This window comes from Eulemur rufifrons, chromosome 29, assembly GCF_041146395.1.
Source record: "Eulemur rufifrons isolate Redbay chromosome 29, OSU_ERuf_1, whole genome shotgun sequence".
Taxonomy (NCBI): domain Eukaryota; kingdom Metazoa; phylum Chordata; class Mammalia; order Primates; family Lemuridae; genus Eulemur; species Eulemur rufifrons.
The window spans coordinates 19,674,847-19,693,334 of NC_091011.1; the positions used below are offsets into that span (position 1 = coordinate 19,674,847).

Consider the following 18,488-nt stretch of genomic DNA (forward strand, 5'->3'; position numbering starts at 1 on the left):
TAACACTACCAGATTTTCTTTAAATTGACTTATTCTAGAATACGGGCAGTGCAATTTACGATGTTTCAACTTAATGATTTTTCGACTTTATGATGGTGTGAAAGGGGTATGCATTCAGTAGTAACCGTACTTGAAGTGCCATTCTGTTTTTCACTTTCTGTATTGTATTCAGTAAATCACATGAGATATTCAACATTTTGTTATATAATAGGCTTTGTATTAGATGATTTTGCCTAACTGTAGGCTAATGTAAGTATTCCTGGCATATTTAAGGTAAGTGAGGCTAAGCTGTGATGTTCAGTGATTGAGGCATACTAAATGCATTTTCAACTTACAGTATTTTGAACTTAGGATGGCTTTATTGAGATGTAGCCCCATTGTAAGTCAGAGCATCTGTACAATTAATGCAGCTTGCCTGTGAACTAGGCATATTTGCTAGTTATAATTTTAAAAATCAATATTATACCTTTTTCTGTGTGCTGGGCATGGTGTAGTTACCTGATCTCTCTTAATCCTCACAACAAACCTATGCCATGGGTATGTATTTCCCCATTTCACAAATGTGAAAACTGAGACTGAGTGAAGCTAACTACCCAACACTGCGTTCCTGGTAAGTAGCTAAGGCAGAATTTAACCGAGGTCTCTCTTAGGCCCAACACCCGAGTGCGTGTATTCTGCAGGTCTGTTTCTGTGTTTGTAGTCACCTTTGCTGCATCTTTGCCCTACAGTGAGTCAGGGCAGCTTACTACGACATAAACAACCATCATAGTGTGGTTTTGTTAAATGAAGTCAGTTTACACAGAAAAAAAGAAATGAGGTCAGGAAGATAAATGTGTTCTGTTTTATCTGCCATTATATAATATGCGTTGATTTTTAACGTGTACTTTAATTTTTCTAGGCCTGGTTGCAGTATGCCTGAAATTTGGGATGTGGAAGATCCTGCTAATGCTGGGAAAACTCCCTTATGTAACCTCCTGGTGAAGGATTCCAAGCCTCACTTCACCACTGTATTCCAGAACAGTGTTTACAAAGTCCTAGAGGTTGTGACAGAATGACTGCTACGTGAACTGCTGCCTACAGAGAACTGCATCAGTAATTGTTTTAATGTTTTGCTAAGAAGTCATGTGTTGTTTTTAATTCAAATCCCAAAAACTTTTGTAGGAACTGTTTTCAAATAGCAAATGTTTTATTTGGTCAATTTGAATGTTATTCTAATTGTAAAAATGACTTATACTTTTATCATTTGGTTACCGTTTCATTGCACCCCCTTAAAATTTGCTATGCAAATGAGTGTATGCTTGTACTTGACTTGAATATTTGTGCTAAAGTGGGCAAAGCTACCTGTATGAAAAAATACGATGGGTCGTGACAAGGATGATATGAAAATATAGGTCAATTCTGAACTATGTAGGGGCTGATTTTATAGTTTAAAGACTATTAATGCCCCTTGATTCTTTTTTTCTGCCTCTTGCTCTTGTCTTTTGGACATTTCAGTGATTATTGTGAGGTCTTCAGTTATGTCAGCCTCTGTCATCAACTCGAGTTACAGTAGATGGGGCAGACATGGGTATTTGCTCTGTGGAATTACCTTTTTATTTCACTTTGTTGTGTTCTTTTTGTTCTCTGTTGCTCTTGTTAATGAAGACTTTCCTGGCCATTATTAATCCAAACTCTTGGACCTAGTGGTTAGGGCCAAATTCCTTTACTGTCCGACCGTGTGGCATTATGCCGTCTGTCTCTCTTTCTCCCACATCTCTCCTTCCCCCGTACTGTTTGTCAGATAAGTGCTGTTTACTCATTTAGTTGCTTATCAAGTACTTATTCTTGGTTTTAAAAAAAATTAATGGTAACTGTATTTTTCTCATTTTTAGCATTATTCAAATGTTTATATTTTAATACCTTTAGAGTACTTTAAAAATTTTTCATGTTTAATTGTAGTTTAAAGAAAACTATTTTGAACAAGCCCAAATACAATGCATCTAGAAACTAATGTATATTTGAGCAGACATAATTTATAGTAGAACAGTAGACTGTGGTATATGGTAATTTTCCTTTTACTATTAAGATACAATAAACCATGACTAATTTTTCTGTCAAAAAAGTAAATGAATAGTGATAAACAGATGGAGCTTTTATATTTTACTTTTAAGATTGCCTGTCTTTAATAAGACAAAGCCTTAAGCCTTATGTTATAATTTTGGTTCCAAAACCTATCATTTCTGTGTGAGGAATGAGTATATTCAGTCTTCCTCTTTACTTTTTCCTGCCTATTTATTTTTATTTTGAAAAATGTCCAAACCTACTTTGAATTTCTTATATGAATCTTTGTTTTTTAGAGGTTAATTTGCGTGAAATGAGATTCTTCAAAACGGTGAATCCTCATAGTTCTGAGAAATGGTTTTAAGGTTTTAAATACTAAGCAAACTGTGGCTATGGCTAACTACACATTTAATTATACAGTGTTCTCTTTATTAACCACAGGCAGATTAACCTCATTGTGGATTGTCCTTGAGACCTGAGTCCTCAGGGATGGTTTCCGGTGCCCACTCCTGGAAGCCACTGAAGAGCTGTTTTCTTTCTGCCTTCTTACCAGAGCCAAAGGACATGCCTAAGTCTGGGGAGCACTAGCTTGCTTACATTAGTCAGCTGCAGAGACAGCACAGGTGGCCGAGGACTGGCCCTCGGTCCGGGCGTCACCCCCCACCCTGCCCCCAGCCCAGAGCCAGCATCTCCAGGGAGGCTGCTTCCCTGGAGGCAGCCCAGGAGATTGAGTCTGTCAGTGTTCCTCAGATTTGGGGGCTCTCCTTCTCATTTGCTGGTTGACTGTTTTATTTCTTAGGCTTTTGAAAGTTTTAAAAAATAGGGAAGCAGCTGGGGATTTGTGGACTAGGAGTAACATTTGAGCAGCGATGCAGCAATCCAGGAAAGTGGGAAGAGGGCACTTGAGGCTGAGAAGCGTGAGAGCGGACGTGGGCGGGAAGAGGGAGGTGTGCTCTGCCTTCGCCGCGATCGCTCCTCACCGAAGGATGACTGATTTTGTACACCCAGCAGTTACAGTCTTTTTAAATCACGCTTTTAAAGTTACTCTCTATTTTTCTCACCCTCCAATAATTCCCTTTCAAGTAAGTTCTCATGTAATGATTGGAAAGTCTGTACAGGAAAAAACATTAAAATACTGTTAAAACCATTTGATACGCTCGGAAACATTTAAAGTAGTCTGAATTAGCTTTTTGCAGAAGAATCGTTTTGTAACAGTATTTGTTAATGTAACCCCACCAGCAGGCTGTGATTATGTTTTAGGTGAGTGAGTGCAGAACAGAGGCCTTGAGGGTACACTGCACGCTCAGCTTTGACCACAGTCGCGGCGGTGCTGTAGAGCATAAATCTCTCTCATGGCAACGTAGAGTAGCAGTAGGTTCTCCACACACATGACAAAACAGTATTAAAGCTCAGTATTTTACGTATTTTTAGCATTCAAAAATATTTTTGCTTTAGTGGGAGGAAAGTAAGGATGGACAAGGAGGTGACAGAAGTAGCTATTGCTGTGACATTTTACAAAAACAAAAAGTTGGGCAGTATTTCTATAAAAAGATAAGCCTCTAAAAATGCTTGACAGAAAAAGTACAGAGTTAAAATAAGCCAGTGATATTAAAGAGAAAATGAAAGGATGTATCAGGAATAAAGTGATATTGCATAGGAGTATTGTATTTTTATGAATTTTATGCCAGTTGTTTACATGTATTATATATGTTAAATAAAAAAGATCATGAAAAATGTGGAAAGTGTTTTTCTTGATTGTTATTTTCATTTCCACCTTGACCGTGAAAATGTTGGGCCTCATTTTATAGTCAGATAGCCATACTCTGGCTTGAGTCAGACTGCAGTCCTGGGAAGAGGGGGCGGACTGCAACAGTGGGATCTGTGAGACTTCTTGGTGTCTTTGTTAGGGGGGGAGGTGCTGGGATTATCCAGACTTTTCTTATGTTTATGGTAGATATTACTTTATCTTTTCCTTCAAGGGACACAATAATTCCTTAAAGCTATATATGGGGGATAATTACAGAGTTGCTGAAAGCCTTTTTTCATACGTTAAACCACAAACAATTTGGTGTCATAATATTTCCTAAATTGTAGCTCCATGTTTTTACTTGATATACAAACATCAGCTTTATTGTTCTGCCTCTGTGGAGGAAAGGCAGTTTAGCTGTGTTCATTCCTGTGTAATTAATTTCTTAACACAGTGACAGCATTGATTCTGACATCTTTGGGGAATGAGGTGTTCTAACACAGTGGTTCTCAAAATTAGCAGGCATCAGAATCCCCTGGAATGTCTATAGATTGCTGGGCCCCAGCACAGAGGTTTCTGATTCGGTTGGCCAAAGGCGGGGCTGCGGAATGCATTTCTTGCCAGTTCTCAGGTAGTGCTGGTGCTGTTGGTGCAGGATCGTACTTGAGAACTTGTGCTCTATTGGGTGAGAACAGCCTGGCTGGAAGACTGGCCTGCAGGGGGCGCACCATTCCTGACAGCACATCCCACCAGGGCCTGTTAGATAGTCCCTCTGCCAGGAGCAGAACTTTATGAAGCCCCTTCTTTGTCTCTTAGGGGGCATTATCAATAAGACTTGCAAGGAACAAAGAATAGATAACGGTAATTTTTTTATTTCAAAATATTAAGAGGGTACAAATGTTTTAGGTTACATGGTTCATTTTTGTAATGTTTGAGCCCTGGCTATAGGTGTGCTCATCACCCAAATAGTGTCCGTAGTAAGCATTACACTGGTTTATTCCCCTCCCTCTGCCCACCCCGGTTTGCCTTCCACTGAGTTACTTCCCTCTGTGCACTTGAGTGCACACTGGTTCTTTCCAATTTAATAGTGACTGCATGTGTTTGTTTTTCCATTCTTGCGACACTTAGAATGGTCTCCAGATCCATCCAGATTGTTGCAAAAGGTAATACTTCATCTTTTTTTGTGGCTGAGTAGTACTACATGGTGTACATATACCACATTTTATTAATCCACTCATGAATTGATAGGCACTTGAGTTGATTCCAATCTTTGCAGTTGTGAATTGTGCTGCAATAAACCTTTGAGTACAGGTGTTTTTTTATAAAATTGTTACTGAAAGTTCGGCACTTGTCCACAAGACGGAATCAGAAGTAGTTGAAGAGAAGGAAAGAGATTTATGACTTTGTCAGCAAAGGAGGAAAAAGGTAGACTGTAGTTTCAAAATCCAGTTTTTCCCCCATCATAGGCAGAAATACAGAGTTTTTAAAGGGAGGGCCCCTCAGTTCTAGGCTATTGTGGTTTATTCTAATAGTCCCATCTTTGCCAAAGGCAAAGCCTGTGAACTCAGCGCCACCCGCCCCCTGATAAGAACAAAAGAACTTCTCCCTGCTGCTCCCTACCACGGGCCTGAGGTAGGGATGCAGGTTTCAGTTCTCAGAGTGGGGAAAGTTTCAAAGAGAAAATACTTTTGCCATTTTTTTTTCTTTCAGGCCATTTCCTGTTACATATTCCCCACTCAATTTTAGGCCTCCATATCTATGGAGGCGGGACCACTATATTACAAAATGACTTCTTTTCCCTTGGATAAATACCCAGATAGGGTTGTTTTTAACTAGAACACTGATGTGATTTAGGAATCATTTAAATATTTTGAAGCTGACCTTATTTTTTCAGTTCAGACATAGAAAAGGATTGAAAATCGTTTAAAATAGAACTTACTTTTTTTTAACATTACTTTGTCTAGAAGAAAATAGAGAAATTCAGTGATGTGTGGGAATTTTAAAAATTTGTTTTCCACTGTATGACTTTTGGCCCCAGAAGTCCTCAATCTTCTGCCTCTATTAGAGAGCAGGCAAGAGTCAGCACTGGGTCACAGACTGCCTGCTTCTCTCTTCTGCCTCCCCTTTCTCCTGCCCCCATCTAGAAGTTTCTAATTATCAGTAAAATTGTTCTCAATGCAAGAAAAGGAGCTACTTTTAAACTTCATTACACTCCTGAATTGGTCTTTATTTCACAGCATTGTATCAGGACAAATCCATTTTTACATTTGAAGTTGAAAAGAATATTAAAGTACAAAAAGGTTTTGGAAACTCTTGCTTTTTACATTTCCTCCCATGAGAGAGATTTTTAAATTCTGAATGAATGTAACAGTTGAAAACTTTTTCTCTTAAGATTTTAAATCATTGTAGCATAATTAAGAGATAAGACTTTTCGTTTTCTGCAAAGAGATTAAGACAGCATTGATACTGGCTTCTCTCTCAAGGCAATGTTTTGTATATTCAATTATCTCTAACCCAAAACTCTAATTACTTTAAAAATGCACAGTGTTGTCAAAATGACTTTCAAATAAACAGTAGTACTACCTAGTATTCTGTTTCACAGGAAAGGTCTTTTTAATTCAGCATAATATCATTTCATTGATTTTTAAGCATCTGGGTGTTTGGGGATTTTTTTGCTGTATACAAATTTATTATCTTGGAGTAAAAAGGTGAATTTAGCAAAATTTATCTCATTCAGTTGTTATGCTGATTTCTCTGACAATTGTAGTTCTTACCCATTTCTGAAAAAAATAGAAATGAAAATAAGAAATGACCATTTCTACTAGTAAGTAGACTTGGCATCATGCCATGAAAACTGATTTTTAAAAAAAGATGCCTGCAGGTGAGCTCAAGCTCAGCTTCATTGGTGCAGCTCACATCTCTGCTTCTGTCCCCTGGTGAGGACATCCTGCTCTTCAGCCAGGCCCCTCAGGTCTTGACTCTTGGCATCATCCCCTTAGTGACCAGACTTCAGATTTGGAGGCCTCCGTCTTGCTACGGGAAATCCTCTTCCCAGTGAGTACAATTCGGTAATCCCTCCCTCCAGCCCTCCATGAGTAATGAATGTGGCTTTTTCTAGGAAATACACCTCTGGTAGTCATTACCAAATTCATCTGCACGTTGGAATTACTTGGGGGCCTTTGAAAGACACTGAAGCCTGTGTCCCACCCCCAGAGAGGTGTGGCCTGAGATTTGGGATTTTAAAATAACCCCCAGGTGACTCTATTGCATTAGACCTAACACTGTAGAGCCTGCTCTTCCTGCTTCACCTCTGCATGTCCACCCTTTCCAAGTCTCTGGCCAGTCTGAATGAGAGTGGTGAGCAAGTGTCTGTCATGTACATACTCTCTTTTATTAACAATGATTATTAATTTTCTCCATTATTTCTATTAATCATGGGACCTAGTGTTGAGAAGACTCAGGAAAGAATTCTGTGTTCAGTGACAGATATTTGCCCATGGCGGGGAGAAGGGTGGGGGAGTGGCAGTGCAGGGGCCCCATATAAACCCTGATTAGAATGTCAGTGAGAAATGCGAATAGAGCAGCACAAAGGAAAAAAAAAAGAATAAAAAGAAATTAGTTTAAAAATCACTTTGACAATTTAATATGTGTGGAGAATCAAGTTTCTTCTCTTTGCAGATGCTGTTTTCTTTTTCCTGGGATGTGCTTTTCTTGATCAGTATCAAGGTGCAACTCAAATGTCACCTCCTCATGAAGCCCTCCCTGACTGCCTACCCTTTGGCTGAGTGAACTGCCCCCAGTGCCCTTGCTCGCATAACCCTCACACTGCACACGCTTATTAACATGACTTTCCCTACTACATTGTGACCTTATATAGATGGGACATACGTCTTAACTCTGAATCCATAATGCCTCCTAGCCCAGTTCCTGGCAAGTACTGCTTAACAATTTTTTGCAATAAACTATACTTTACATAACAATGCAGTAAATTCCATTTGGCCCTAAAAATTATTTTAAAAACTAAAGAAAGTGGAAGTTTATGTATTCCAGCGGTGGAGAAGACATAATGAAACTCAGGACATCGTCAGATGCAATTAATATCACAGATAGGAGAAAAATGTCCTTGACAAACAGCTAAACAAAAATTAGCCTTGGCCGGGCGCGGTGGCTCACGCCTGTAATCCTAGCACTCTGGGAGGCCGAGGTGGGCGGATCGTTTGAGCTCAGGAGTTCGAGACCAGCCTGAGCAAGAGCGAGACCCCATCTCTACTAAAAATAGAAAGAAATTATATGGACAGCTAAAAATATATGTAGAAAAAATTAGCCGGGCATGGTGGTGCATGCCTGTAGTCCCAGCTACTTGGGAGGCTGAGACAGGAGGATCACTTGAGCTCAGGAGTTTGAGGTTGCTGTGAGCTAGGCTGACGCCACGGCACTCACTCTAGCCTGGGCAACACAGTGAGACTCTGTCTCATCAAAAAAAAAAAAAAAAAAAATTAGCCTCATAACATATGCCGGCCAAGTACCCTAATACATTCAGACATAGCTAGTAACCATATGAACTTACTGGAAAGCAAAAGAGCAAACACAAATATATCCGTCTCCAGGGGAGGAACTCTCATTAATCTGGTTTCGGTTGTGTGGCTCAGGATACTATCATGGCCAGCCGTGGGCACATTTGCTGTGGACCAGGGAGCAGGGACTCTGATAATTTGAGAAGGGATTTTCCAGAGGATGGAAAGAAATTGGTGTGCTATTATTAGCTGAGGATATTAGGCAACCCAGATGACAGCAGTTGTACAGTTCATATTGTCATATGTAGACAACTAAGTCAGAATCTAGGATTCGTCCTTTACCAACATGATGAAATAGGGCATGTTTCTTGATTTGAGCATCAGCTTTCTTGTCTTTCAAAAAGATAGGCCTCCTAGGATGTTAATTAGAAATAACCACAACCACAGCAGGAAATTTTACATCTCTCTCTTAGAAATCAACATACTGAACAGGTAAAAAGATGAGTAAGAAAATGCATGATTTGAGTAAAAAGCAATCTTGACATATACAAGACTACACCCAACAAGAATATACATTCTGTCCACATACATGGGACATTCCAAGAATTGGCAATAGAACATGAACTCTAGGAAAGCATGACTTTTTTTGGTCTATTTTATTCACTGATGTAACCTAAGCACCTAGAACAGTACTTTGGCACATATGGTCCTCAGTATTTGTTGAATGAAAGAATTGATCATACATGGGGCCAAATAGCAATTTCAAAAAAAAAAAAAAACCCTTAAGGATTGAAAACCCTTAATTGAAAATCAATAAAAAATGAAACATGGTTTTTAATAATCCATGAGTCAAGAATTTATGATGAAAATTTGACAAAAAAATAGAACAATGATATACTGGAAATAGCTTGTGGAGTATAGTTAAAGCAGGTCTAGAGATACACTTTATTTTCCTGTTTAGTCTAAAATGCATAATTAAGCTAAAAATTAGTGAGCTCAAATATCTATTTCAGGAATATAAATAACAGCAGAGTAGCATCCCCTTTCCCTGAAGTTGAAGGAAATAATGAGCAGAAATTGATGAAATAGAAGACAAATAGATCAACAAAGTCAAAGTTGGTTATTTGAGACCATAATCAGGAGAAAAGAGAGAAAGCATAAAAAATTCGGAATGGCAAATTACAGAAGCTGCAGAGAGTAAACCGATAAGAGGCTATTATAAACAACTTTGTCAATAAATTTGGACATAGATGAAAGGCTAAATTCCTCGAAAAATACAACTTAACAGAACTGATCCAATAAGAGAGAGAAAGAACAGACATTCCCAGCAAAGAAATTGAATGAACAATTTGAAAAACATCTTCCTTCAAAGGAAACAGCATATCCAAACAGTTTTATAAGCTTTTTGTACTAAACATTCAAGATACTGATTATACTAATGTGAAACATCCAAAGAATAAGAGAACTCAGTTTTTCATGTGGCTGCACCATTAATATTAAGAGCAGAGTTGGGTCAATGCAGTAAAGGGAAATTGCATGTCTATTACATTCATGAATAAAAATGTAAACCAGAACCTGGTGATAAAGTTAATATAAGATGTAAAAATAGCAGCGCTCAAATTTATCTAAAGTTTTAATCAAAATCCCATTAAGACTTTTTATGAAGCTTGACCAACTGAATGTAAAATTTTTATAGGTGAAGAATAATCAAAATAAGAAGAATATGGGAAAGGGGCATTTTTCCTACAAGGTAACAAGATTTATTAGGACAGATATAGAAGTATTGGCACAGGGATATTTAAAAAATGACTAAGAGCAGAATAGATAACTTAGGCGCAAACTTGCATACCTTTAACAAATGAGCCTGTGACAATTAGTTATCCATATGGAAAACAATGATACTGAATCCCTACTTCACATCATACACAAAAATAAAATTCCAGACAAATTAAAGACCTAAACATGGGAGAGAATACTATAAAACTTAGAAGATAATATAGGATATCTTTACCTTGCCGAAAATGATTTCCTCTAAGAAGGATTTCTTAAGACCCAAAAAGCACTATCTGTAAAGGATCAATAAATTCATTATGTTATGGTTAATAACTTCTGTTCACTAAAAGACAGCATAAAAAGAGTGAAGCAAGCCATGATGTATAGAAGATATTTGCAACTTGTATACATGACAAAAGATGAGAGTCCAGGATAGAGGACTACAAACAATAAGAAAAATGCAAAGAACTCATTAGAATAACTGGCCAAAGACATGGACATTTTTCAGAAAAATAAAGCATTCATAACCATTTAAAAAATCTGACCTATTCATAATCATGGAAATGCAAAATAAAACAATAATGTTACCATTTATAACTTGTAACATTGGTAAAATTTTTTATGTACTGAGAAATAGGTGGAAAAGCACAAACTCTCCTTTACTCCCAGTGGAGGGTGACCACTTTGGAAATAAATGGCATTACCTAGTAAGTTTGAGAATGCCCTCCTAAGACCCAGCATCTCCTCTCCTTAGATATATACCCCAGAAATATCCCTACACGTGTGCACCAGGAGACATGTTTAAGATGTTCACTGCCATATTGGTCACAAAAGCAGAAAACAAGGAAGTCACTTGAATGTGAATGTGTGTCTAAACAGAATGGATAAAGACACTGAGGTGTAATCAACCAGTAGGATCCTATTAAACATGTAAAATAAAATAGCTATAGGCAACAACACGGATGACTCTCAGGCAAATATTGTTAAGCTATATACATGTTTGCAGAAGAATATATGTGGTGTTAGTTCATTTATATAAAGTTCAATAACATGTAAAATTAAACAATATATTTTTAAAGGATTAAAACATGGTAAAATATGAAGAAAAGCTAGTGAATGATTAATACCAAGTTAGATTAGTGGTCATCTCCCAGAGGATGGGATGGGATAGGACCTATGGCTGTATTCAAAGTTGAAAGTTGGCCGGGCGTGGTGGCTCACGCCTGTAATCCTAACACTCTGGAAGGCCGAGGCGGGTGGATCGCTCAAGGTCAGGAGTTGGAGACCAGCCTGAGCAAGAGCGAGACCCCGTCTCTACTAAAAATAGAAAATTATCTGGCCAACTAAAAATATAAATAGAAAAAAATTAGCCGGACATGGTGGCACATGCCTATAGTCCCAGCAACTCGGGAGGCTGAGGCAGTAGGATCGCTTAATCCCAGGAGTTTGAGGTTACTGTGAGCTAGGCTGACGCCACGGCACTCACTCTAGCCTGGGCAACAAAGCGAGACTCTGTCTCAAAAAAAAAAAAAGAAAAGTTGAAGGTCATGTTCTTTGAAATTGGGTGTGTGGATGTAATTTTACTGCAATTTTTTATACTTTACCCATATTTGATAAATATTCTTCAGCATGTCTTCAATTTTGAAAAAAACAAGTAGACACTCAGATACTAATACACATGCAAAAAATCTACAACTATGGCTAGAATTTGAGAGGAAATCCTCAATTTTTTCCAGCAATCACAATTTGTCTATAATATTTTCTTTAGTGGAAATCTTGATGGACCCTCACTATGAAGGGAAAAGCTGAATGAATAAAACAGGTGTCTTATTTATGAGACAACCAGTGCCCACTTAGGATAATAAAACCACAGACTATTAGAGGAAAGTGTTAGCAAGATTGAAGCCAACATCTTCTTTTTACAAATGAAGAAACTGAGGCTCTGGGAGGGGAAGGGATGTACCCAAGCTACACTAGTACTTAGTGGTAGAGCTGAAATTAGAAAGCTGGTCCCTAAGTCCTAGCCAAGACACCCCATTCACCATGGTATGGGTGGGAAAACATGGGCTTAGGAATACATTGAATCTGGATTGGAATCCAGGCTGTGACACTTAGCTGTCAAGAAATAATGGCCAGTCTCATATGTGGCTGTCGTGAAGTCTGCATGAAGTATTGTATATAAAAGTTTTATAGTCCAAGTGTAATAAGTGCTAGTTCCTTCCTTTGCATCATAATGGCAGCTGACGAGGAGGCTGAAGTGATCTAGCGTCACCAGCCCAACACACACCCAGGCAGGACGGCAGAGATAAAGAGCCCTGGACTTCCCTGGGTGTCCTAGCACACTCAAGGCACATCAGTGTTTCTTGTTAAGTGTCTTCTTTATGCCCCTGGCTTTTTGTTTTTGATACTCATGCTGAATTTTTTTCTGCTTCGAGATGATTCATTTTGCATTTGTGCAAATAATTACTATGGTTTTCTATTTACTCCAGACACTCAGAGCTTTTGTTAGCACCAAAAGATTCTTATGGAAACCAAAAGAATCAGGCTGAACCAAGATTTCCACCCAGAATCAATTTCCTGAAGCCAGGAAGCTTTATCATTCACGGTCTGCGTACAAAAAATGTTTTGCTGTTGTTGAAGAATGACTCCTTTATTGATTTCTCCCTCTTCCTCACCTCTCATTGCCTAGTATTTTGCCCTGACTTTGGGATCTCACCCTGGATGGAAAGGAATTGGCAGGGCATTCCTACCTTGGGGGCACTATGTGACACCATCTCTCTGCTCCCACTCAGGACTTTCAGTTTGGCCCAAGGAAGAGATGTGGGAAGCTGGGGCTTTGTGGTGGCCACGCAGGGCCAGTGGGAGGTTGGCTGAGAGGTACCAAGCAGACTGCTGCCCAAATTATGACTCCCGCTGCCTATCAAGGTACCTAAAAACCCACATCAGAAAGTCTTCAAGACTCATTTCCAGTACTTTCTGAAAAAGAAAGTAAATTCCCCTGAAGGTATGACACATTAAGCCCTTCTCAGGTATTAATAGTAGAAAGAGTCTGGACCAACAGAAAGGTCAAAGTCAGATACCCCTAATTTTAGGTTGGCCATTTCCTGTCTGAAATCCTTAACTTATGTGAGCCTCAATTTCCTCCTCAGAAAGTATGGAATCAACACTACTTAGCTTGCAGTGTTGTCGTGAGCAGTCGTGACAAGGCACCCAAAACAGTGCCCAGCACCCACATCAAAAGGATCCCCTACACAGACACCATTATTTCTGACATCTGTGTGGAAAGTCTCCTTCTTAAGGAGGCGGGATGGAGAAGGCACAGCATTCTTTTCAACAGACGTCCATTTTGATGTGGGTCCAAAGATGTCGTTGGGGAGTAATGCCAGGGGCTCCATACATACCGTGTTCCAAAGCAGCAAAAAGGCACCATAGAGCCCAGGGAGACACACAGCTGAGCCCATGGGGCAGGAACAGCCTCTGTTCTGGCCAGGAACGGTCACTAAGCTCCCCACCCTCCAGGAGCACAGTCTCACCAGGGATGACTGCCAGGCACGGCGAGGGCCAGTGAACCAAGGGTCCCTAGAGGAGCAAATGGCCCATGTGAAAGTCGGGTCAGTCCTGAGGGCATCTTGAGGCTGGGAAGAGGAGTGGTGAGAAAGGCAAGGGCTGGCAGGTAGAGCCTCCAGTGAGATGTGGCATGCCTGCCCCAAGGCTGGCATGCAAAGGCCAACAGAAGTCAGGAGGATTCCTGATTATCATCTCACAGGGAAAGAACATAGACCAAGAGCCATGAGGGGAACTTTGTAAGATTATGGAACCTTTGTCATTTCCCACGAAGCATTTTTGCACTTTGCTGAGGGGTCAGGTGACTTGCCCAAAGTCACTAAAATCGCCTCCTAAGGGTCAGAAGCATGCTTCAAGCACGAGGCTTCAGTGCTTGGGGAGGGAAAACATAGGCTTCCTTTGAAGAACTGCTGTGTAGACTGCCCGGCTGGGGAAGAACGAGGTTGTGCTAACCTGAACAGCTGTGCTCAGAGACGTGGGAGAACAACACGTGAGAGTCTGACTTCACCGTGAGGGTCAAGAAGTGACCAGGGCAGCAGGTCCAAAGCACTAAGGAGGGAGCAGTCCAGACCCAAGCTCCCCAGGCTGGGCACGAGAGCAGACTGAGCGCCAGGGCAGAACGGGAAATTGGCCGGGGAGGAAATGCTGTTTACTGCTGGGCCAGAGCTCTGGGCCATCCTGGGAAGGCAAAGGAGCCCCAGAGCGGCAGAGTCCGGTAGATCTTCCTGCAGGGATGCGTCTGTGCAGTCAGTAAGGCGTCACTCAGCAATGTGATCACACTTGAGATGTGGCTCGTGTGATTGAGGAACATTTTTAATTGTATTTAATTTCAATTAAGTTTAAATAGCCACATCAGGCTTGTGCCTGCCATATGGGACAGTGCAGCCCTAGGGAGTCTGGCTGTGCAGAACTGGCAAGAGCTGGCGACTCTTGAATTGATTATATTCGCTAGAGTGAAGGTGGGCAGTTTCTGAGACCCAAGCTCAGAAAGGGAGGGAGGTCTGGGGCCAGTTGAGAAAGATGTCCACGCTTCTCTCTTTTCTGGAAAAGCAAAAAATTTGAGCCATATTAGCTGGAGAAAGAAGCCATTGTTTCCTCCTATGCCTGCTTGCTTCAACCATTGTCTTCACCGAAGACTTGGGACTTAGCATCTCTCAGTCTTCTGTGTGGTCAGCTGTTACCTGCCCAGAAACTAGTCCTTGCCTCCTCGTCCAAACACTCAGCTGGGTGCCCTCCTCTGCTCCCCTAGCACTCAGGATGCCTCTGTTGTAGTCTCGTCTTTACTTTTTTGCCTGATTAGCTCTACCCGGCACACAGTAGGTCCTCAGCAAGTGTTTAATTAGGGTTACAGGATAGTGCATCACATTCTTGCTATATGACTTCAGGCAAAATAATTAAATTTCGAGCAATCTGGGGAGTATTCTTCATGAAAGAACTCATAGAATTTCATTTCTTTGTTCCAATTTAACATAAACACACTGAGTAGCCACTGCATGTCAGGCACTGGGCAAGTATTACAGAACAGATAAGTCACACTCCCTACCATCAAGGAGATCCAGAATTAAGTTTGGGGCTGTGCAAGTTTTAACAAAAGCAGACTGGTTGAGAGCACATGTGTTTCAATGGGTAGGAACAGGGTGTGCAGCCTGGCTCTGCCATTCTCTGACAAAGGCTGAGTGATCTCAGGTGATGTGTTACCCTTTCTCAAGTTCTGTTTCCATGTCTGTAAAACAGGATCATAATTCTGCATAGCCCAGATGTGAGGTTTAGATGAGATCTTGTTTTTGTGACCAAGTTACTGCTGGCTCTCAGTGTCTAATCTTACATTTAATATAACACTAAAAACAGCGTAGGGATCCTGACCCATGTGCCACTGTTGGATCTCAGTGGCCTTTGATCACACCAGCGTCTTCTTTCCTATGGCTGTTCTCTCCTGCTCATAGCACTGTTTTTCTTTAAGCCCTGCACTGAGCTTTGGGGTAAGAGAAGGGGCTGGGTCATGGCACCGCCAATGTGTCGTCATTTCTGCTGCAGGAAATCTCTCACTGGCTACACTTCCTTCCCCAGCCCTTGCCCCCAACCCTTCTGTTGGGCACTGTCCCCTGCTCTCCCTCACTCCACTTCTACCCACTAGGGAGCCACTTCTGGTCAAATCCTAAATTCCCCTTCATTATGCGGAGCAATTGATTTCCTCTTTGTCTCACCTTCTTATCTAGGTTATCTGTTCCCAGGGGGCTTCATGTTCATAATTAAACATGTCAGTTAGGTTGTTTTTTTCCAGCCTGAAAATTAAGACTCTTTTTAAGATGAATTCTCTGACCATCAAGCTTAAATAGCAGGCAGCTAAAAAAAAAAAAAAAAAAAAAAAAATCTCCCCCGCCTTCCTTAATCACAATGTCCAGCACAGATGAGCAAATTAGGGCTGGGTAGGTCGGATTACTAATCATTTTTTGATACTGAAAACCTCTGAGGTTTTCTTTTTGTGCATTTCCTCCTAGGTGCCTCCCCAACCCACCCAGAATAATTTCTTGCTGCTCCTCTTTGCTTTTCACTGAGAATAGAATTAATTCATCCAAGCATATGGAGATTAAAATGTCTTTTGGGGGGGAGGGGAAGAAAATGAATCTCCTGTCAAAATAGTCTGGGTCCCACATCTGCACCTTTCACTCAGCCTTTGCTCACGGAGGGCCAGGCGGGGCGGGGTGGGGGTGGGGCTCTGCTCAGCACAGCAACTGTCACTCCCAGCAGGGCCAGGGCTGCCGTCTGAGACAAGCAGGGAAATGACTAAGTGATGACAGAGAAATGGCTGCCAATTCCAAGTGGAACTGCCACCTCCGAGAAGGCACAGCATTGTCTTTCTCCAATGGCTTTTTCACAATGAGCTTGCTGCAGAGCCTCGTGATCTGAAGGTTTGATTCCTGTCCAAATGCCCAGGTGTCCACTGATTCACAGAGTTGCAGGGATGTACGAGGTGCACTAGGGAAACAAAGCAAACACACTTGAGCGTGAAAGGCAAAGCTGTGGGCCATGAGATTGATTTGAAGGGATAGAAAATTCCTATGGAAAATCCTAAGAATTCTGAGGTGAATGCTGGGGAAAGCATAGTGGACTTATTCCAGAGACTTAAGTATTGGTCTCTGTTCTGACTTTGGCATCCTGTGTGATCCCGGGCAAATTACTTGACTTCTCTGGACTTTAGTTTTCTCACCTATAAAACGAAGACATTGAATGGGATTAATAATTTTCATACTGTGTGCTAAGAATCCTGTAGTCAATAAGGTGGGGAAATTCTGGGGTAAATGCTTAGGATGGTTTAGTAATGACTTTCTCAGACACTTTACTATGCTAATATGCACCATGACTTTCCAGGACAAGGATAATGGTGCAAGTTTTCAAAAGCAAATAAAAGTGCTCTATCGGAGCAGGTGGCACTCAAGCTACTCTGGTTTATTGTCACAAATGAGGCTTGTTCTGGGCATTTGGCTACATAGTCCAAGAAGGCAGGGAGAGGCTAGAGGATGTATAAAGAGGAACAGCACAAGTCCTGAAGATGCAGAAAGTGAGTCCTGTGAGAAAAAAAAAAAATCAATAGTGTGAGGATATTAAATTAAAAGGAGAGATTAATAAGAAGTAATTTGATTGGTCTCATTTATATGAAGGGCTTTAATGAAGAATTGGAGGTCACAAAGGACCAGGTGAAGGAAGAGTGACTTAAAATTTAAATAGTAAAAAGTTACATGTTTGCTCATGTTATTACCATTCCCTGTACTCTTCATTCCTTTGTGTAGATACAGATTTCCATCTGGTATCATTTTCATTCTGCCCGAAGAACTTCCTTTAACATTTCTTGGAGTGCATCTCAACTGGTGAGGAAGCCTTTCAGCTGCTGTCTGACTGCAATGTCTTCATTTTGCCCTTGTTTGGGGATATATTTTTAGTGAGTATAGAACTCTAGGTTTACAGTTGTGTTTTTCTTTCAGTACTTTAAAGATGTTGCTTCACTGTCTTCCTTCTTTCACTGTTTCCAAGGAGAAATCTGCTGTAATTCTTGTCTTTGTTCCTCTGTGTGTAATATGTCAATATTTTCTGGATGTGCTTAACATTTACTCTTTATCCCTGGTTTTAAGCAATTTGATTGTGAAGTGTCTTGGAATAGTTTTCTTCATGTTTCTTGTGCTTGGGTTTCCTTGAGCTTCTTTGATCCATGGTTTTATAGTTTTCATTAAATTTGGAAAATTTTCAGCCATTATTTCTCCAAATATATTTTCTGTCCACACCCTTCTCTCTATTGTCTATGGGAGGCTCCAGAGACATAGGTATTATGTTGCTTGTAATTGCCCTGCAGCTCACTGATGCTCCTTTCATTTTGGGGGTGGTGGAAGGAAGGGATTCTTTTCATTTTCTGTGTTTCATTTTGAGTAGTTTCTATTGCTATGCCTTTAACAAGATTAACCTTTTCCTTTGAAATGATCTGCTTTGGATGCCATCTAGCATATTTTTTATCTGAGACATTATAGTTTTCATTCCCTGAAGTTCCATTTGGATCTTTTAAAAACACCTTCTACGTGTCTACTTTGTGAACATACCAGAATACTGTTACAATAAATGCTTTAATGTCCTTCTGTGATTGTTCTACCATCTGTGTCAGTTTCTCTTCATTGATTATTATTCTCATTATGGGTCATGTTTTCTTGCTTCTTTGCACATCTGATAGTCTTTGATTAGATGCCAGACATTGTGAATTTTACCCTGTTTGGAGCTGATTATTTTTATATTCCTATAAATATCTTTGAACTTTATTCTGAGATAGAGTTCAGTTACTTTGAAACAGTTTGATCCTTTTGGGTCTT

The 18,488-nt window shown here is 40.4% G+C and overlaps 1 protein-coding gene across 1 annotated transcript in view; it reads left to right on the forward strand.

Annotated features, from left to right (window-relative positions):
• DPY19L1 (dpy-19 like C-mannosyltransferase 1) overlaps positions 1–3,776 on the forward strand; it is a 106,596-nt gene extending 102,820 nt beyond the window's left edge. The window contains exon 22 of the mRNA XM_069462573.1: positions 899–3,776. Within this exon, the coding sequence (XP_069318674.1) occupies positions 899–1,055 (157 nt within the window). The 3' untranslated portion in view covers positions 1,056–3,776. The remainder of the gene's footprint in view (positions 1–898) is intronic.
• Positions 3,777–18,488: the final 14,712 nt, after the last annotated feature.